A 22,162-nucleotide genomic window follows, 5' to 3' on the forward strand; every position below is an offset into this window, starting at 1 on the left:
ATATATATATATATATATATATATATATATATAATATACCCAGTATTTTAGTTCGACAAACCAGATAGCACATGGCTAGTAACCAGGTTCGCAGCAACTGTAAAACGGCACCCGATACAGTGTATTCCGTTTAAAAAACTTCACACTATGATTCTGCGATTTGTATCCATTTTAATCTCAATTCGAGCTTGTAAAAAGATTGAAATATAAAGGTTTCAAGATTTTTATAAAAATGTCTACGTGCCACGAAAAAACAAAGAGTTACGTTCCACACATTCGCAACAGAAGCATACCTAGAACAGACTGACATTCTGTCTAGTGTTAAAATGCGTGACGCCAGTTACTGTGTCGGGGAAAAAACCGTATAACGCAGTGCCTTATTTTTCCAGCCGCATAACATGGACGTTGGACATGGAACATAGTGTATCAGGATGTCGAGAGAGAGATGAAATGTCAGCCATATAGAAAGATGGAATGCAGTGGTCTCGACCAGTCACCACGAGTACGTAACTAAGAATATGCATGGACAATATCAAACATGGCAAAGAAAATGCGGCACCAAAACGAGCGTACGTCAGACAAACCACCGTCCCAGTTTGTCATAAGGCACGGTTCCAGTTGACTTGCATCATCCACGTAGAGTTTCGCCTCTTTTCTCCGTGTCAGTGCGTCAGGAGCGGTAAAGCTGTTGAAGATGATGTCCGATTGGACTAGCCGAGATTGTTCGCAGGTGGACTGTGCATTGTTAAGAATTGTCCCTGAAGCACACTGACCAAAAAATGAGCTCGCTTGCTCAACAACTTGGCTGGAAGGAACGGTACAAGATAGGTGGGAACTGTGACACTCGGATCATTACAACTGATAAAACATTATGGATCTTAAGAACTACTTAGTTTTATGTGGCTACACAAATTCGGGTTGATTCAACGGTGGATAGTGTTTATGGTTAGCTGACATCATCATCGTATGTGACATATGAAAGTGTTTCGGAATGAGCGAAAGTATCTGTGCTTAACAGCCTGAGGCTGTTCCCGATTTACATCGGGAATCGTTCATCACCCTAGAACTGAGATAGTCTTAGAACTATAGTACAGGGAGTCACAGTATGGCACGAGCGTACTTTTGCGGAAATGCGTTGCCAGAATCATGCTTGATGAAGATCGTAAGCAGTGCAACATCGCCTGGTGAAGTTTCCCCGCACCGTTCAAATGTCTAAGAGTTATATTATGCGAGAATCTAATACATCGGGGACGAAAAAAAACATTCGGCGCAGCTACAAACTAAGTATGATAGATGAGAGAAAAATAAGAAAATGGGAATGTTCCAACTCCAAAAGTGGTACACACTAAAGGTGAAATGAAGTTGCATTTGAGTAACAGTAAAGCCGTATCCATGGGGATAACAGTCGAAACAATACTTACTCCAAGTCTGGTTGTAGTTCGTCAATAAATTGGTGATACAATGAACAGTGCTCAGTAGCCCAGTAGTCCACTTGTTTCAGGCCGGCATGAACACGACTCAGAGGATCTCCGAACAATGGACTATATGGACCACCACTCTCTTGGTCACTATTCTCGTTGCTCGTTTGAGATGGTACTGGTTGATGTTGTGACCCCACAACACGACGCCATAAACCCGAGGAGCGCCGTTCGTTTGTATGACAGGTTGAGTGTCGATCTCTTAGACGAGACAAGGTCGATCTTGTGGAAGCATCCACAGCTAATGTAACTGCCTCGAGTAACCCGTTGCGATCTTGAACCATCAACGCAACCAGTGAAGCCCATTCAAAGCTTCCACCCTGCAGTAACTGACTGAGCAAATATCGGAGCTGTCTCAGGGCTTTATTGGACGTAGCTGAGGCGGAACTAATTAAAGGATGAAAAGGTACAAGTTATGAGGATAGGTAGAGTATAAGATAATAAAGCTCACTAACGTTGAAGTAGGAACATAAACGATAAGCTCACAGAAACCATTAGATGCAAGGTTTCGAGAGTTGGTGAAGCTAGGAAATACGAATAGAACACAGTAATGCGACAATATGGCAGTTCAAGAGACGGCTTACTTTGATGGGTGGATGGAGAAATTAGTATGGTAAGAACCCAATGCAGATGTACTTTCCACCGCATGCTCGAGGGGCTGAGTAGAAGCACATGGCATTGGATAGTTGAATTCATTGTGTAGCTGCACCAGTGAAGCCGGCCAATCCAATACGATATGCAGGTCAAACCTAATGAACAAAGCGATAGAAGCATGAGAAGTATATTAACCAAAGTTTATTACAGATGCAGACAAGGAGATGGAGACCACGAGAAAGTTGTAGGTTGGACGGGGAGGTGGGGGGCGTCAAGGCCCTTCATGCGTTTCGTTGTAAATGTTGGAAGACGGTGCTATTGGCCGATGTCAATGGTGCTCGTGTGGTCAGCATGCTCCCAGATTGTTTGAATGAATGTTAACAGCATCTCAATGAGAATACGCCCTGTGGTCTTAGAGGCAAAACTGTGGTAGGGTAACGAGATATATTTCTGTGGCTCATTTGTTCCATGAAACCTCTGAGTAGTTTCCAGTGTTCCACATGGCTAGTTGTTGGTAAAAATAATTCTAGTGGTTGAATGACGCTATTATAACCTACAACAGAAGAGTACCGGAAAAAGATGATAGTTGTTGGTTCCAGTTGCGATCACTACCTGTTCGGTGGACGAAACTGCTATCCACAGGTGACATGCGATTAAATTACTCTGTAGAAATCGGTTAATGGACTCGACATACACGCTCCCAGAAACGGTTCGTTTGCTTTTCGAGAAACCGGTTCATCAACATCACTGACATCAGAGTCATGCACACCCGCATCGACATAAATAACTATCGTCACCATCACCCTCATACTTGTCATCATCGCTATGGTAAGCACTGAAAGCAACGGTGGTGAATATCGGTTCTTAGCTGTAAGCTTGAGTGACAACAAGAGTCTATAGACGAGTCATTAAGTTGGGTAAGAGGAAGATTATGAGACAACAACACAAGAGAGAGCAACAGCAATCGCACGTTCCAGCTGATCCTCACTGGCTTGTGCGGCGAATAAAGCGAACCAGGTGTTGCTAGTACGAAAGGGCCGACGTGGTATGAACGTGAATTTGTCTGGACATTTCATGACTTGTACGTAAGCTAAGCTAATTGTCATGATACTAACTCTAGACCCGACGAAGATGGGGGTTCTAAACAATGCAATTAGTTTGAAATTAAAAGGCGGCAGTTTGCGTAGTAATAGGCGGACAGTCGAACTTATAAAGGAATGTGGTCACACATGTTTCAACCACCGGTCTAAGGGTTGGGGAGGCTGTTTGCCGGACATGCACTCAACGGATGACCTGGTAGGTCGAACTTTGTGGATGCTAGAGATTCAGTTTTCAGTGTAGTTTTTCAAGTTACCAAGGTACCCAAACCTATCGGTATCATGAGGAAGATCAGAAAAGGCAGTCGAGAAGCAAAAACAGAAACGAGCAAAATCCACCCGTGAGAGCTAGCTGTCGGTGGACAGTTTTTTGACTTAATGCTGCTGATAGTAAAGTTAAAATGATAAGTTTCCGAGGCTGAAAGATCAAGCTAGCTACTAACAGATACTGATTAGCACACGAAACTGCCAAGAGTTTGTCAAAAAACTGAGTCAGTAGGAACCCGGCAGATGCAGTCTGTTGGATATCTGACTGTTGATGGATGTTCTTATTTCCGGGCAAAACGGGAATGCTGATTACGCGATCTTTAGGAGACCATGAATCTGAATATAAAAGATATTTTCACTAAAGCAGTCGGTTCACCAACAAGTAAACCAAAAGGTATCGGTCAATGTCTTAAGAGGATTGTTACATTTTGTCAGCCTAAAAGCTACTGTTGTTGGGTAGCTACGCGGAATAGCGGCTTCGCTATTCGCTTCGGCGAACCCCGGCTGTTGTAATCGAAAGCTACTCAAATTTTGGGTGTCTACATTTACAACGAGATGTAACAGCTAAGCACCATAATTTCATTCAAATAACAGTGGGGCAAATCGAGGTTTTCGGCCCAAAAGTTTGGACATTTTTCGGGCGGCTAGTTAAGGGGACAGGGAATATCTGGCCTATTTAAGGGAATGCCCTGTTTGCGCCAGAGGGAAAACAGATGCGAAAACTTGCATCTAGTCTGTTACTGCTCCTGATCTTGGAACTCATCCAAGAAAAAGCTTCACTTCATACCAGGAAAGTGTCGACTTATTAATGATATCCATTCGTGTTGGTCGGTGTTCTAAACTCTGAATGTAGTTTACTGTGGTTGGTACAACTCTTGGTGGGCTCTACAGTACTTGTGTTAACGGATCACTCTGGTTTAACGGCCGTGTTGTTTGAATGACGTTTACCTCAAGTTGTACAGTGTAACAGTTCCAGTGGTCAGCAGAAACTGGACCGAATTCGCACGGTCGGTGGTTGACATTGTCGCCTCGGAACAGACTGCTGCCACCATGTGTTCCATATCACCCAGTAATTTCCTATCGTTCCTCTTTCGAAAAACGTTTCCACCTTTTGTGCAAGTTGGAGCCATACTGCGGATTGCTACCGACTTGTGGTCTGTTCTGAAGTAAACTGCGTCTTATCACACCCCAACCTCCACATCATATCAGCAGTGGGGACGGTTTGTCTTTGCGTCTCCCTCGTTCATTATTCAGGCTTTCTAGAGATGCGTTTAACATGTAACTTTTCTTCCTCTTCTACGTCCTACGAAATCCTGCTAACATTTCGACAAAACGTAATTCATCGCTAGAGATTTAGGTTCTGTTGTGATCGCGACACACAAGTGACGTTTGTAAGTGAAAAGAATACTGGTAAATCACGCTGAGATTGGCAATACCAACCTCAACACACTGATATTTTCAGCTCGATTGGTGATGAAACGTTGACAACCAAATTGCCCAGCTCACCGAACAAAACAGCGACCACCACACAAGTGAATTTTTCGCTCTGTTGTGACATCACGTTCGCGCAACGGAGCGATTCAATCGTGTGACATTGATTCAAGTCTACTGCACATCTGAGGTACCCGTCTCGACATGTTTTATTTGACTGACCGTGATCATCTCAGCTACGACCACAAATAACGAGTGAAAATAAACGTGTACCACATCATTCGTCACCTGAAATCACCACTAGGGTTATTTTATAAAGGTCATCTGACTGAAATCATGTTACCACATTCACATCTGCTCCCCTATCGCACCACACTCCAACGAACATCCGATTGACGGCAAATTCTCTTGAGGTTTTACCATTAAGGCTGACGTCATGGTTGGCCTGGTATGTGTTTAGCCGTTTAGCTGGCACCAGCTACCTGATACACTAAAAACGATCTTTGAACTCCAACGCTCAATCCATACAGTTGCAAGCATGTACTTTGAACTCGCTTCGAATTAACACATATCGTGTGTTCGAAAAGTGTTCGGTTGTTGAGTGGGTGGATCTCTTCATGCACCAGACCTCAGAGACTCCGAGGTGTTCGCTGCCGATACAGTTGCGGTCCACTGTTCTCACATGCATTATATTCCATATTATGAGTGCAAAAGCTCACACACCGTTGTGGCTACCGGTGACAAGTAGGTAGACGTAGTACTGGTGTGGCTCAGTTGGGTGGCTGTCTACCTTATTCGCATAGATATTAGAGGATGAATCTGCCCCGACTAAGTGAGCGTGAGTTAATGGGTGTACCAAATTACGAAAAGGGTGACCGAAGTGAGTTCGGCAACCGGAGGTGTCAGGTTGACTCGCGTTGTGGTGATAGCTATGGAACCGCGTCTCGTTATCTTTGGAGGGACTTAAAGAATGACCAATCAGGATTAAAATCGAGCAAAATGTGCGTGACCAGACATTCGTTCACGAGGTACCACATCATCTTCATCATCACCGCTGACACTAGTAGTAAGGATTAAAGTTTAATTACCCGTAACGAAAGATTTCCTCATAAAAACGGAAACAGAAGAATGGAAAGTCAGTCAAAGACACTCTACGCTCCTAGAGAAAACGATCAAAGTGTCTACACCCTCAACCAATATTAAAATGAACACAATGAGGATTGTGTCGGGAGGCAGAGGTCCATTCCGTCAATAAATCCGTGTTCTAATCACTTGAGCCATCTCGTCCCCGAGATAACGTCATCGATGGCTGGGATAGATGTGGTCAATTTACCTCCAGGCTCTGCGTATGTAGAACGATCATTTCCTGAGAAGTGTTGTTTTTCGTGACAAGTTCAGCTTGGCGCAAACGAGACGGAGTTGGCACAAGAATATGAACGTGATAAGGAAGTTTCTTTTTAAGATGGGTGGTTCCAAGCAAAAGCTACCTGTCCCAACGGCGTCCTCGGTACAACTTTCAACCCAAACTGTCTGAGTGAACGTTTGGAGTCATCACTGAACTAAGTTTCTGATCTTTCTCGAATAACATGTAAGAGAGAAGCACCGAAGCACTAGTGCTCGACAATGCTGTCGCTCCAGAATTTTCAGTGAAACTTGTCAAGACTCCTATCGGTACACATGGTTTTCATAATACCTTTAACGCTTTTCTATGATACTTGCAGTATCCTGTTAAAGAGAGGAGCTCGTTCCAAAAGTTCGCAGCAACTTCTGAGGTCCTGTGTTCTTCTATCTCTTGTTTGCTTTTTCTTGTCTGCCACGCTGCATGACCATACTCCATATCACCAACAACTAGACCCTTATCACTTTGTTAATCAACCAACCAGATACGCTTTCTGATTTGTGTGACCGCTACAGTGATAATCAATTTTTGGACGCGAGAGATCTGTGTAACCCTCCAACGTTTGGCTGTAATTCAATTATCTGGTGGGTTCATTTGAAATTGTCATGTATGCGTTCATTAGCGGTCACTATACTACCAAACAATGTCAGCGTCATTCCGTTTGTCGATCGCCTGTCCTGCACACTGTATTTTGGTTTCACTTCTTGGGGCATGCATCAGAATGTCCTGATTTCAGTAGTGAAGCGTAATCCGTAACCGCTGAGCTGTAACACCCTTTCGGTGCCTAACTGCCATGCTACCCGAAGGAAGCTCGAGGGTTGGGATACTGCCAGGTTGTCCAAGCCTAGACAGTACTGAAGCAACGGTCTACGTGTGACTCAATGCTTGTCAGCAGCACTAATTACATATAAAGGAAACTACGAAGTCCCGAAATAACGCTTACGGACTCGCCTGGTAGCCACGGTCCCCAGCTTGAGAGCCAGTCATCTACCGATTCGAGACCATAAACACACGAAGCTACAAGTACCATAGTTCGGCTCGGCCGATGCGACAGTGCACCGGTGGACTAGAAGCCCGAATGTTTGCAGGTAAGAACGGATAACGAAGGAATACAGCGTAAAACAACAAACAAACTGAGCGAGGTGAATGGAGCTTTACCGACCCGCGATAATGTATTTAATGTCACCGATTCTCATAAAACGTTTGACCAGAAGTCGATAGAAAACTCAGTAATGTTCTTAAATGCAGGATGTCCCTTATCGTACTATTTGTCGCACGCATCCAGTTACCGGGTAACTCCAGGACACAATAAACAGGAGCTCGCCAAGCAAAACAAACGGTAATTAGGAATCAACTACTCAGAATTTAGTCAGAACACTCCCTCGCGCAAAACAGAGCTCTTCCCCTGAATAAGCCGCAAATGAGTGTGTTTCGCAAGATAATTGAAGGCATTTAGCGAGTTGTGTACAGGCTCGTTAAAAAACACTAACTGTTAGGAGGTAGATGAGGATTTGGTAGAGCACTCAATCAACAACAGGTGATCTGCATTTACTCCCATGAGTATTCTTTCGAGTAAACTGTTTGCTTGAACTTCGTATTCTAACAAAACCGCTTACGTTTGTTACCCAGGGGATCACAGAACAGTCTGATTTTAGGAAATGTCAACTTTAGGAAAAGTAGTGATAACAATCAGTGATATAGATACCTTCCAAAGGCCAAGAAGGGCACGTTGAAAGGCAGTGACAAGCATGAAGACAACGTATGAAAGATAATAAGGAGATCATTTTACCTCTGGGAAGCAATCCAGCTAGCCAAGAGATCCGGACTATGATAAACAGCCGAGGACGAGTAGAAGACTGGAAAGTTTGTTACCAACTCCGCCAGTTGACGCAGATAGCCTTGAGTAAATAGTTCTGTGACCTTATGAGCTAGCCATTGATGTATTCCACTGCTTAGATTGGGCGCATTCGTATCAGACCTGTCACTCTCTGACAAGGACAATGGCTTTCGGGGGGAATGCACAGGTTCGACTTCAACATTGCCTGAATGTAACGCCAGCAATAAGTCTGAACGTGTGCTTTGTGGAGCCTTTGGATCGGAGAAAAATGTCGTACGCTGGTTCGTGACAGAGTAAGGATCTGGTCGAGGGTCTTTTGAGCGTGCAGTATCATGCTTTGGCTCTATGACTGAACCATCCATCGGGAACTTGAAATCTAAAGGGTCTAGAAAAGAGATATGTGGTTTGATTTTCCGTTCAAACAATGAAAGAGTCAGTCAGTCGGTGACAGTCATGAGAACTACGGCCTTGAAAGGCGTGAATTTTGGCGTCTCAATTCAAATGAATGTTTCAAAAGTTCTGTCATAAACACCCACAACAAGATAAACAGTAAAAAGACAATCTCATTCAATATATATTTCTTCTGCAATGACAGCTGATGGCTCAGGTCATCTGTTTATTTAGTTGCAACAATAATGTTCTCAACCAGCAGCATTACTAGGTTCTTCCAGTTTAGCTCAGTTTAACAACCATGAACCGCGTACTAATTTAAGCTGGCTGGGGTCACCGCAGCGTGTGCTAACAGAGTTCAGCGTGAAAGATGTATAGAAAACAAATAAAAACGAAAGCTCTGCCAATGTGCAACCATAAAACGATGGGTTTGTTGTGGAAGAAATAAGATTAACTTCAGATTAACAAAAGACAAGATTTACCAACAAGAACCACTGGAAATGGAGCGCTTCAATCATAACAAACTCACCAATGGCATTTACGAAGCGCATGAGTTCCCGAACTACAAACCACTGTGAGGAATCGACAGCAACCTCAATCAAATGTAGAGTGCACTAGATCAAAGAAGAAGAGAAGGAGTAGGAAAAGTGGCTGCGGAGAAGATATGTACTGGAATACGAGAAATCATAGTCCAGTTAACAAACAACATGCGATGACATACCAAAAAAAATTCTACACCACGAGCTCTAATAGTGAAGTTATGAGTCAACATTCATTGGGAAGAGATGCGCTTCATTCCATCGCAAGTACCTTAGAAGCTAGAAAAGATGAAGTTCTATTCACCGCTTCCGCCTGGTATCTCACAGTGAGAATTCGGCTAAGTGTGCCCGCTATAAACTAGGGAGGTTATCCATCGTCCAAAACCCCCTTACAGAGACCGACTACCGACACCAGGAACCTTGTCCCTTTTATATTCAGACTAGTCGCAGAGCAAAAATTACGTGGTTAAGGTCGAGCGATCAACAACGAGAAACATATCCTGATTTCAGCACAGTTTAAGAGGCGATCGACAGACAGGATAACAACTAGGATGTCAATGAAAAATTCTCGACAGTCTATACCAATTTCACCTGATTGGGCCTTATCACGTAGGTACAGTGCCCTTACAATGGTAAGCTATTTCAATATGGGCCAAACAGAACATTCTGCTGAAGGACGGCATAATTCATCTGAGCTCGAGATAGCGAAACTACTGACAATAAGGTCTGCGTTTCGAACCTAGCCTTGGCTACGCGATTGCTCCAGTCTGGCGATCTGGCAGTATCTCGGCTCTCATGCTTCCTTCGAGAAGGACAGCGGCTGCAGATGGAAGTGTCACAACTGAACGAATATCGTTTTCTTATGCTGACACAACGTTAATTAAGGGACAAGCATTAAACACCGCACATTACTCGGATAATGAAGGTGGACGGTAGGGCTGGTGGAATTTTTGAGCAGACGGAGGAACAAGCACACCTGGTTGTACGGCAGCGAAGTGCCAGTGTTAAACACTGATTTTAAGCTGTCGATGATGATAATCACGTATACTTTGGCTGTTGGTCAAGGGTATGCATTCTGGAGTTTGATTTGAGACTCCCTGCTTACGACCAAATCGTCAGCAGTGAACTTGCAGTGGATAGGGAAAAGCCTCAATTGACCTCCGACTTTTCGGAATTCGAGTGAAGTTCAAAATTTATAAGCCCTGCTTACCACGGGCTTCAAGCAAGATGGTGTCACATTAATGCCTAGGCGAAGACTTGTAAAGTGTAGGAAGATACTCAAACCCTGCGGCAACTTGCTTCAAAGAGCTCGGTAGAAGCGGACAAGGTTCTAGCAACCCACCTGACGACTAAGTGCAACGGGTTCAGAAGCTTGAAGTATGATAAGATAAGAAGCTGCGGCCTCCAAATTGTTATTTTCGATGCATAGATCGAACAAATCCTTCGGAGTTCGTCCAACAGCAGCAAAAAGATGGGGCCAACGGGCAGCCTCGGTCTTCCGTGCACAATAGGCAATGGTTTCTAGAAACTGGGAGAATTCCTGAATAAATGCGACCACCTGGGGGAGCAATGGATCTGCAAAGTAGAACAAAGTGGTAAGATGAATTAGCTAAAAGAAGGCTATCAACTCAAGCACTGAAGACTTTTGGATACCAAAAGGGATTGTAGTGCATTCGTAGAATCCTAGACGAATAGAAGTTTGAAAGACCTGACTAAGGAATATAAGCATGCTAAAACAAAATTCGGCAACCGGTGAGACTTAAATACCCTAACGGGTAGCCGGTCAGTAACAAAGAGAACAGGAGCAAAAACATCCCATACAACCAATGACTATAATGAATGAAACATAAGGAGAAAAATAGATGTTGAGACTCCGCGATATGGTATGCCGAGTCACCATGAAACCAAATACTACATTACAGGCCAGGTTATGATCTACGAATCAAACACAGCAGCGCCATCCATATAGTTTCTTCGGGCTAACCAACTTTGTTCGGATGAATTTCTATCTAAACGGAATCAATGGTCTAGGCTTGGGCAACTTGGCAGTATCCCAGCCCTCGTGCTTCCTTCGGGTGGCATGGCAGCTAGGCACCGGGAGGGTGCTACAGCTGAACGCGTACTGGTGCAGCCGAAGGATTGCCGCGGATCAAACAGAACCAGGGACGGTGTCTACAAAATTAAGTGTAACGGCTGAACTGAGGTCTGCATAGGACAGACGGCCAGGGAACTTCACATCAGAATCAGAGAGCATAGGAGAAAAATGAACACGCCGCCGAGGAACGCGGACGAATATCAAGCGTTACCGGAAGACTTGGCAATCGCGGAACACGTATTGGACAAGGGACACAAAATAGATTTTGAAAAAATGTTGGGGTTTGAGGCGAGGACCACGATCCACGTCACAGAGACTGATAGACGAGGCGGTAGAAATCGCCAAGCATCGCAGTGCTAACAGAATAGAAGGCGTGGAATTGGTAGGCGTGTGGAGAACGGTCTTGGATCAGTCGAGCTGACACGTGTTGGTGTGCGATTATCAGGAGTAACATTCAACATCTGAATTCCATTTGACCTTATTCACATCTCCTCCCCCAAACCAAATTGTCGCAACACCCACAAGCCCAAGATCAAGTGAAATCTACCAGTGGCATCCGCGGTGAATTATCAATTGCAGCACCATGAAGTACGAGATTAAGGAACCAAAACCGATCGGAACTAACTGGAAACTCCTCCAACCTACTGACACAAGTAGAACATAAGGTTGACGGAAACCCGGGGACTGCGCCTACCTGATGAGCCCCAAGAAGGGCGAAACCGGTCGTGGGCTGTCGATAGATTTTCAGCAACCTTATGAGTAGTACATTACACATCTACTGACACAAGATTTTGGCAACCAAACTGACTGACAAGAGCCGTTAATTGACCCTCAGCACTGATCGAGTGTGCTAATCTGAAGAGGCCTTACTGATTGGTTCTCTGTCTGCCGTAAAACCTGGCCAACTTGGTGATGAAGCCTGATGAAGGTATTAAGTCAAAATCGGAACGCTGCCCTATTAGAAACTACCGATCGTTTACCAAGCCCTTCTGAAATGGGGTCAAGGGTCTTCAGACAGCTCACAAGCGCGGACGGCCTCGACACATGGAAAGAACAACGGAATATCCTATTGATCCTACTCTGACAACCAATTACGGCATGCCTACATGGGCATTGGAATAAACATGCGAATTATAACACGAGAAAAACACCAAGCAATATACTGACCAGGAATAGGAGATTTCGACGTTGCTTCTGTCTCCAAAACTTCGTGTAGCAACCATTCCAGCAACCGATGAAAATGTGGAAGTTCCTTGTAAGCGGAGCACAACTGAAGCGCGTGAGCACCGAGGCTATATAGGGGGAGTGAATGAAAAGCAAAAACGCAGAAATATCGACTCTCAATTTAAACTTTAGAAACTGATTACGTGACCCTATAAGTGATGAAATACACTACCACTTCCGGGGATTTACAACCAGTTTCTTAAAGTCAATTAACATACTGAACTAAAAGGTGAGTTATTTAGTGTTGGCTAAGATGACTCGAAACGGAACAATGTGTGGGTGCTACTGTAAACGTTCCAGGGTTGTGAACAGGTGACAGGAAAATGAAATTCAATCGAAATTTCTCGAACACGAGGTTTATTGATGTAATCAGTCAATTCAATTGCACTAACAGTAATATACGTTACAATGGTACCTCACGATTTGGCGGTGTGCCACTTCGATTAACTCCGACCCCGACAACTCGCTACGTGTTCTTACTATTCTTTCACTCGACCATTCCTAACCACATACTCTACCAATCCCTGTGTCCCTCCAACCGAATTCGGTTGAGCTTTGGTTACATGCATGGGATTTCTGGTGGTATAGTCCTAACAAAAAGTGTGAACGATTACGAGATAGGTGTTCGGGTGTAATCCCTGGTTCTGCATTTCCCATTTCCAAAGGCCACCGAAATGGGCCATCAGTGGACTATATGAGTGGGAACAGGCGGGACACACCCAGGTGTGCAAGGGCTACCGATTCACAATCGAGCAAGCACAAAAGGCTACTTGAGACGTTCAGTGTAGGTATTTATGGCTTCCAGCAGTCAGTTGGGCCACTTTGAGTTCCGCGCAAAACCCAAAGTCGAAGAGCGATTTACGTTCAGGTCAAAACAAGACGGTATAAGGGCGAAACGAAAATAACAAAAAGAGGAATAACGTTGTACACAATAATAAGAAAAGAATCTGCACTTTGAAACCTTACGAAAAACCATGATCATGAAGACTGACCGTGAATACCTCATCATTTTAAGTCAAAGGGCGTCAGCCGCAATGCATTTATGAAGCCAGCCTGCTTCCGTATGAGCCAGTCACAGTAAAGTCAAGTGTTAGACGACCATACGATTATCTAGTGCATGTTGACCAAAACAAGTAGTCATTTAGGGAGTTCTATCCACCTAGTATGGCGCACCGGGGACAACAGACAAACGGAAGTCGTACGAAAGCTGAAAAACAATGGAAGAATAGTTACGTAGGTGAGATAGTTCTGCAAGCCTCTATCAACGAATAGACCTGCAGAGCAATGACTTCCTACCCCGTTCGGTCATCGGAATACTACTGTTGCTAATACAAATGACAGAAACGGCGGCACGCGTGTAGGTCAGGCTCCATCACCTCACCTACGGAACATCAAGTGTGCGGTGCGCTTGGTCGATGGATTTCTTGGTGAAGATAAAAAGATACCAACAGCTACGCCCTGCCGGTGGAGCTGGCTGACTTGGTTGCTAAAGTTGGGCTATCAGTTGGTTTCCGTTGTGTGGTCAGTTATAGTTTCCATCCTTGGGAGAATTAAATGAACAGGCTGCGCTGGTCTGATCAAATAGGTAATCAAAATTCATTTTACGCCGGGCAACAGTTACTTAGGAATCAAAGGAAACGCATAACGTTAGCGACCTGTCCATGAATAGTAAGTGGTTTGTTAGACAAAATGCAATTGGTAGAAAGCTGACGACCAATAAAGTGTCGCATCTTTTAAGCACATTGGTGGGAATGGAATTTGGCTTACTTCTTCCGTAGAAGCTCCTGAATCAGACGGTGGAGGAATGCATGGGTCTGAAAGGGAGAAAATCGACCAAGTGAGTGCAGAGTTTGGTAACCAGTCAGAACAACTAAAACTACGAACAAAGAGGTCAACTAACCTCCACACGTGAGGTGCCATAAGGCAGAATGGAGTAAAAATCCTTCGATAGATCAGATGGGTCGGGATCTCGCATGCTGACTGACGGCTGGTGAAACTCGTTTATTACGCCAACCAAAACGGCCTCTTGGAACAGTATAGCTGAAAACGTGAAGGAGAGATGGTGGGGTTATGTATAAATCAGCGAGAGTGAACTTAGGGAGTTTCATTACGTCTAACTGAGTGCTCCTACTGTTTGCTAGCTACTCAAACTGAGTAGACATGTGATTACTATCAGTGCGACTAAAGACATTGCTCAAAAACTTTCTGTGAACGTAGTACTGGATTGTGGACTTAGCTAAACAAAGACTAAGTGACAGGCTGAAGTTCCGGTTTCTTGTTCCATAGCAGCACCCTGATTTAAATTAAATTTACTTATTGAGTTGAGAAGGACTCTTCCTATGGTCGAATCCGCATTTTCCAGGTTCTGCATAAAACGTAGTCTTTAGTTTCCTCTACTGGGTCGTTTCAGTCGGCTGTGATGACTAAAGTTACTTGCTTCCTGGAAGTAAGGAGCACAGGGTGTTTGTCAAAGTGACTAGTCATCCTAACAACACATGATAACGGTTCATAAAACACCAATGAAGAACGAGCTTGTCTCCGATAAATTGGCTAATGCTAGGCATTCCATCAATATTGTTAATCGATTCCTTTGGTTCACTTGATCGAACTGCTCTGATTTCATGTGTAAGGGATAGAATTCGTCGTGAATAAACCCTCAGTGACTGCGTAAACAACGACTGCAGCTGAGTAAACAATGCACGGTATCAAAGTTGCAAGAGTTCAATCAGACCATACGTGCAATTGACTGCGTATCCAAGATTCACAAACGCACGAACGGAAGCCGTCGGTAAACACACCGGAAGAGGCATACGGTATTCATGGGTAAAAACATAAGGAAAAAAAGTAAAATCAGCTCGAGCATGTTGTTAACTTAGGCCCCAACAGCTACACAGGCCCCTTAAGGTACGCAATGAATGGGCCAAACAATGAATTCACTTACCACCTAAGCAAAAAAGGACATCACATGCAACCCAGTCAGTCAACCCATGAAAAACTCCTACGAGCTTTTGCTCGTCAAGCTGAACAAGCTTTTGTTGTTCGAGTAATGCAAACGGAACGCACAATCGCAGTAGTCTTGCAAGCTTACTTTCGTTCTCATACCCAAGGACCACAAATGAGTTCCCCATACCCCTAGCCTAGCTCTGCTTATTCAACAGTTTTTAGGATGGAGCAGTCTTCCACATAGTTACGACCAAAAGATGTGACCACCTAGTAGTTCTTAGGGCATTCCATGTTGAAGGCGAGCGATTCTTGTCGAACTCAAGTTGTTATGTTCTATGAGGTTCTTGCTTACTAGGAGTATCCCTTGGTGGAAATTCTTAGGTTCGCTAAACTCAGTTATTCCGGGAAGGATACTGTCTACTAAATGCTAGCTTCTACTGACGGTTCTTTGTTACAAGAGGCATTGTACAGTAAAGATCATCTCAGGATCGACGCCTCATTACCCTTCTCAAACGTCTTGAGTTTTACTACCTGTTCAGTTAGTCTTGATATAAGAATTAAATTTGCTTCTTCGATGACCAGCTGTGGAACTGATAAATCCTGCAAAACATATGTCCGTGCCCGAGCGACTTCAAATAAAGGGGAAGGGGGTAAATGTAGAAGTGGTCATTCTCTGTCTGCATAATTGCAGAAAACTTGGAACATCTTAGAGACTAAACTCTCAAAGCGATCCGAAAAGAATGATTCTATGGGAGAATACTTACCCAGTGGGCGAACGTCCTCTTCTAGTTCAATCGACAACATGATTCGACGTGATATGTAACCAGGTGAGAGGTGTGTCCGTCCGTGTATCATAGGGTGTGTGTGGTTTGGCAGTTGAGAAGGGCTGGCCGGATCGGAAATTTGACTGCATGAACGTGTAGCATGTGGTGGTACATGACGTGTAGGGCTCAGTTGCGGAGATATGGAATGCAAATGTGGCAATGGAAGCCAAACTTGCAAACCAATTGCTCCACAATACAGCCATAATGAATGTGTCAGATACGGGCGCAGGCGATGTTGGTCTGCAGTAGACGACAACGGAGCAGCCGGGGGAAGAATTTCCTCAATCTTTACGTCTGAAGAAGTCGCCGGCCAAGTCAGCTCAACGTTCGAGGCGATGAGGAATGGGGTCAATAAGAGCGGCTAAAATAATGAAATGATAAAGTTGACAAACAAACGGTACAAATGCACCTTAAGAAAACGGATGATATTAAGAGATCAATTCGAGAAAAACGGGAGTAAATTTCCATGCAAAATCATAAATTCTCTTTAGGCGTTGCTGAAAATTCGCCCTCTGGATGCACACAACTTTTCTTGATTTGAATGGAAGACTTTGTACAGTATGTGGCAGAGCAATAACCATCGGGTGAAGTTTTTCGCCGCGACCGACTCCCTGCCTTTTTAGTCGTCCTGAGTAGGGGTTGAATGCTTGCGAGGAGAAATTCAAGCTTCCAAATCTTTTCAATAAATTGTAATATCTTTCCAAAAGTACAGGGCTTTCAAAATAATAATCAATCTTAATCGGGAAATGTCTTTCTTATGGACGCAAGAAAAAGTGAAGAAGACAATAAGAGTCATCCTTACTGGCTAACGCAAAATTAAAATAGCCAGAGCTAATACATAACCACGTGAAAAATCCCAGTTAATATAGGCCGAAACTGGTGCCGACCATAAGGAAGGGATTGAACACCCTACAGTACGCACTGAGCGATTAATTTGATAGCGGAACACGGTGGTATGGGTGAGGATGATACGAGCCGATCATTCCGACTACCTTTCATGAGGGATTTTATGAACCAGTGAAGGCCTAGCAAAGCGATACAACCGTTTGGATCAGTTGTCTTAGATTTGGATTGGTCCGGTTGCTGAAGTCGGTATCAGTGGCTAAGGATATGTGAGCTGCGTGACCCAACTGCTACGGGTAAGAGTATGTTGGTGTGGAGGATTACAGTTGGCAATCTGACGTGAATTATCCGTCACTGTTCGGGTTCATATTGTGCGTCTGGCCCCCGGAAGGCCCGTCAAGATGGAGACCCATTATTGTGGCGTGTCGAGCATGTGCTGACCCCCAGAGCTAAAGCGCACATCTTTTCCGTGTGACCAAAGTCCGACTGAAGTATATATGCACCGGTAGAGTCGATCTGGTGGTTCATCTAAAGTGCGTGAATTGCGATAGACGAGTCGCCTTCAAGGTCCATTGTGTTATGTGGCAGAAATGAAGCATGTCGCTTGTGCTGTGTGACATGTGTGTGGAACTGTCTTGCTGTTTGCATGACGGATTTCGAGAACACAGTCCATAGGGTTCTCATGACTAACGAAGTTTTGCCTTTTATCAGATGTCGTTGTCGCCAATGCGAAAGAAGCTTGATAGAATCAGAAGCACCTACTGAACATACAAGCATGCAAATTCCAATCAAGCGCCGAATTTAACAATCAATCGACAGAAACAATGAATGACCTAAGAATGTGTCGCTTGCCTAAGTTTTCACGTGCGAAAGATTGGTCACGGCAATGTAATCGTAGAACTATGCTACAAGTGGCAAAACTACGGATGGAAAGAATACCAAGAGTAACAGGAAAAAGGAGAATTGTTGGAGATCAAGATACCTAGGAAATTCCAGATCAAACTAAGCAACTCCCTTAAGAAGGTAATTGATTTCTAGGGTCTCAGTCATGTAGGAATGTTAGAGTAGAAACAAACCACTTCCCTGTCAACACAGTTCGTAGTTGGATAAACTAATTCGACAGTTTCCAGTCAAACCTGGTAAACATTAGCTGAACAAAAGTTTGGAACCGATATTGGTTGCTTCATGAATAGGAAATGAACATCAAGAGTGGGATAGGGTGCAGAGTAGCTAAGCGTCCTGCGCATACAAGGTGCTGGAACGATAAACCCCACCAATAATATTGTATCTGTAACAGCAGTTACACGCCACACTAAAGCTCCGTAGGAATCGATGGGCGTTTACAGTTTACGTGATTTGACTCAATCAACGATCAATATAGACCAGGAATAGTCAGTAACACAAGAAAGCAGTATGTCATCGAAAAAGAGAGCAACGCACACACCTTTTGGTTTGAATCAGTACGAACACCGGAAGTTCCGGCATCCGATGATATACTGGGCTGTAGTAAGAATAGGTACCCACCGTAGTTGAGAAGCAGGCTGCAGGGTCGGTTCACACGGTTGGATGTTGGGTTGGCAGGATCTGAGCCACAAGGAAAGGAGAAGTGTTCCGAAACGGTGGGATCCATGGCAATCGTCGTTTCGTCTGCTTTTGATTGACGTTTCTGAACAGCATCACCAGGGATTGCTTCAAGTAAACGAAGAAATTAGGGAAAAGCGAATGAACATCAATACGTGACCAACCGAATTAGCGGTCAAAGAGGATTCAGAAACATTAAATTGAGTTTCGAAGTACATCTCGAAAAATATGTGGTAGAACCACCCAAAACAGCTGTATCATAAAATGCAAGACAAGAAACTGAAAAATTAGCAATAATGGACAGATAACAGAATACAAAGATGCAAACTGACCAAGATTGAGGGATACTCGAAGCAACAGGTGGGTGCACAGAAATGTTTTAAAACAAAAAAACACGGCCAATGTGCAATCTTCGAGCCATTCAAATACAACAAAGAATCTGCTATAAGTGGTGTCTGAACACTCCGATGGATCATGAAGGGAATTCCCAATAGTTAGAGGCACACCACCGACTTGACCAAAGGAACTAGGCAGTCCCATAAGGCCGCAATATTTCTTCATTTAGTGGACTTTTCTGCTCAGCATCACTAATCAGTCGCTTCGTCTATGGCAGATGAGCTACGTAAATTCCACCCACGACCAAAACTAGTCTTAATCGTCTCAGGTAAGCTAGAGTAGACATATCACGGCTTATTTCCGTAGTCAAGTATTAGATGAGCCGAAGTATGTTGCGCTCAGAAGACAGGTTAAATATAAGGTGTACCAGACTACTTTCTACCCTTGAGTTGGATCCCAACTTGAACTTCCTAGCTGATAGGACGGGTGGTATCTCTGATAGTACTAGCGCCGATAGTGCTTGCTATATCTTTACATATTTATACAATGGTGCCATTTCCCGCTCGGGTGAGCCGGGGGTTGTTGAAACGCTTGAAGTTGCTAGTCACAGATACCAGGCAAAGTAAGTTGAACTTGCCCATTCGAGGCGAATGGGTTTGTAGAAGGCATGAATTGATTTACGTCCATAAAGACATGCTATCGGACATCACGCAAAAACATAGGCTGCAAAACAATCATTCAAAACGTTCCGAAAAATCAATATAAAATCGATACCCACATTTCTATGCATTGTGCGCTTTACTACGTGGAAACATTTTGGAAGGGAGTATTACCTAATCCAGGGTGTGTAGATATATACGAATGAAACCGATGTAAGAGGGGTTGTCGTTCTTCGTCGCTCATTCGGGAATTTCTCTTTGAAATGAGGTCATTTGCTTGCAAACGGTCTCGACCACGGCTACATGCATCCTTACCTCATAGGCCGGCCGCTTGAAATAAATGAACATTACACTGACCGGAAGAATGTATGGCAAACTGGTTAGAGATCCTAAGACACACAACGACTGGCTAGAAGACCGACAGATGAGAATCATGAGTGTGAGTCGCGGCTCATCTCACCAAATGACGAAGACTCTATCGCAGGGAATTCGGTGAGCGCTTCAAGCACTATCAAAAAATACACCAGAGCTGTAAGATCCCAAAATTATCATCATGGTTGTATGCAGGCTGAGAAAAAATCAGGGCGCCCACACCTAGACAGGAGGACTATTAGGATCGTCGACGAAAGCCTTTGGCTCAAAAGCCTGACCGTAAGGGAGAGGTTTCGGGCGGAAAATGCGAGTGCGTTACCACTTTTACAGAACGAGTCGCCATATACGTTCCGACAACCAACATGGATGGCCAGTAAACTATATTGGTAAGACCTCTAAACATTGATTAACCTGGTATGAGACTGCGAGTGTCCCCAGTATAGCTCAATGGGTCACCGAGGTACGCAAACCGTCACACCACGGCAGGGTAAGGTCTGTTAGTGAGGAGAATGTTGTTAGATAAGGAAGCGTCGTAGATGGTCGTTGGTTTGTTCGCTCAGGTCTAAAACTAGATGATCTTGCATTATCCCGTTCCTCGTATTTCTCCAAGGCTGCGCGGCTGCTAATCACATAAATGAACCTGCCACTTGATTTGTTCGATAGACTAACTTTGTTCCAGTTCCCGGCTGGTAACAGCTTGAAGTCGCTGAGTGCAGTCAGTATTTCACAAAGCTTTTGGTCAAAACGATATGGTAGGATGACTACAGACTTTCCCCAGAGTATCTCATTTCTAGCTATAAATAAACGGATTACACTGCACGAGCTATCTGAAACCTGCATACTGGTGGTACCGTAAGCAAGGCTCCATCAGTTGCACGAAAGAGAATGAGCCCAGGATAGACTGCTTTTGCAACACGCGGACAAACTATTACTCAAAGGCAATGAATTCGACACTGTGTACGCTTGGAAGCATTAGGGTGATCTCCCACTATAAAAGATTCAACCGTTTCGCTATGTATAATTAAGTTGAAAGTTAAAATGTACTTATGAAGGAACCACAAGCCGGATCGCCAACCCTATAAAATACAAACGGTTCTGACTCTCCACTGAACGCATGAGAGGACACTAGGATGATAAACGTGCTTAGCCCACAAGATACAAACAGGCAGGGAGATAAATGAATTGCCATTGTCCTTTTTCAATGGTTCTCAAACAATATCTAGGGGTTCGGACGGGTAACCGCATCGGTCGAAAAACCAATATTGCGCGATTTAACAGGCTACCTGTCGGACCAAAACGAGATTAACGAGAACGGAAACTATTAGAACAGAGGGAAATGGCGGAGAAACAACAAACAAAGCGCTGTACCAAGGTTTACGCAGCCAAAGATAGTCATCCACTTTGTCTGCCGAGGCGCTGTTCGCAAAGTGAAGAAGACAAACCGGTTTGGGCAATGCTTGGCACAAGTAGTACATTTGCATGACGGGTGGTTGCGGAAAACAATTCACACTAAACACAACCAACAGGTGGCGATCGAACAGAATTGTATAGGAGAGTAACAGAGGTCTATGGAATGTCAGTGGCGAGCAGTCCGCAATATGAAAAGGCTCAAAGTAGTATTTTAACCGTTACTGTGTAGAAATCAAGCTTCTTTGATGGACTTTTCCGCCTTCTTTTATTAATGGTGATGCTGCTAAGGTATATTACAGAACAAGATATAAGTGTACTCGTTAGCTGGTTAGCTAGAGGTAAGTAAAATAGTGAGGATGGAAACCGACAATCGAATAAAATATCTCTACCTATTCTGACGGATTGGTCTTAATTCTGCGTAGCAGCAAACTACGAGTGAACACTAAACATCGATCCCTAAATAGGGCACCTGAGAGCAGCTAAAAATTCCTGGATAGAATATGGTCCCAAACCCATGTCAAATGAACATGAGCATCATCATCATCATCATCAACGACAGCATGACATCAGTGCTCAACACCAATGCTTCACTGCCGTACAGCCATGACTTATTTGAAAGCCTTATTGTAAAGAAAAGAATAAAGGTGGATGGGGGAGGGACTTAGTGCTAGCTTAACACAATCATTCCGAGGTGCCTACACCTCCAGACATTCATTCAGGCAATCTGGACAGAAACTGACAACAAGAACGCCACTGACATCGGTTGGCAGCCATATACTGTAGTGTCTCCAACCAGGCACAGTGAGGATCACGCGGTCCCCATCCTGGAAGGCGAGTAGAACC

The 22,162-nt window shown here is 44.1% G+C and overlaps 2 protein-coding genes across 2 annotated transcripts in view; one reads left to right on the top strand and one right to left on the bottom strand.

The window, feature by feature from the left end:
• Positions 1 to 22,162, top strand: part of T265_11431 (hypothetical protein) — a gene marked incomplete at both ends in the record, with an annotated part of 50,079 nt that overhangs the window by 19,961 nt on the left and 7,956 nt on the right. The gene's annotated exons all lie outside the window — the stretch shown is intronic.
• T265_15435 (hypothetical protein) overlaps positions 1 to 22,162 on the bottom strand; it is a gene marked incomplete at both ends in the record, with an annotated part of 30,172 nt that overhangs the window by 623 nt on the left and 7,387 nt on the right. The window contains 11 exons of the mRNA XM_009178087.1: positions 585 to 805; positions 1,422 to 1,865; positions 2,063 to 2,227; positions 8,056 to 8,488; positions 9,023 to 9,107; positions 10,375 to 10,607; positions 12,295 to 12,419; positions 14,119 to 14,165; positions 14,252 to 14,391; positions 16,059 to 16,479; positions 18,406 to 18,650. Coding sequence (XP_009176351.1) covers positions 585 to 805; positions 1,422 to 1,865; positions 2,063 to 2,227; positions 8,056 to 8,488; positions 9,023 to 9,107; positions 10,375 to 10,607; positions 12,295 to 12,419; positions 14,119 to 14,165; positions 14,252 to 14,391; positions 16,059 to 16,479; positions 18,406 to 18,650 — 2,559 coding nt within the window. The remainder of the gene's footprint in view (positions 1 to 584; positions 806 to 1,421; positions 1,866 to 2,062; positions 2,228 to 8,055; positions 8,489 to 9,022; positions 9,108 to 10,374; positions 10,608 to 12,294; positions 12,420 to 14,118; positions 14,166 to 14,251; positions 14,392 to 16,058; positions 16,480 to 18,405; positions 18,651 to 22,162) is intronic.

This window comes from Opisthorchis viverrini (genome assembly GCF_000715545.1).
Source record: "Opisthorchis viverrini unplaced genomic scaffold scaffold475, whole genome shotgun sequence".
NCBI classification, from domain to species: domain Eukaryota; kingdom Metazoa; phylum Platyhelminthes; class Trematoda; order Opisthorchiida; family Opisthorchiidae; genus Opisthorchis; species Opisthorchis viverrini.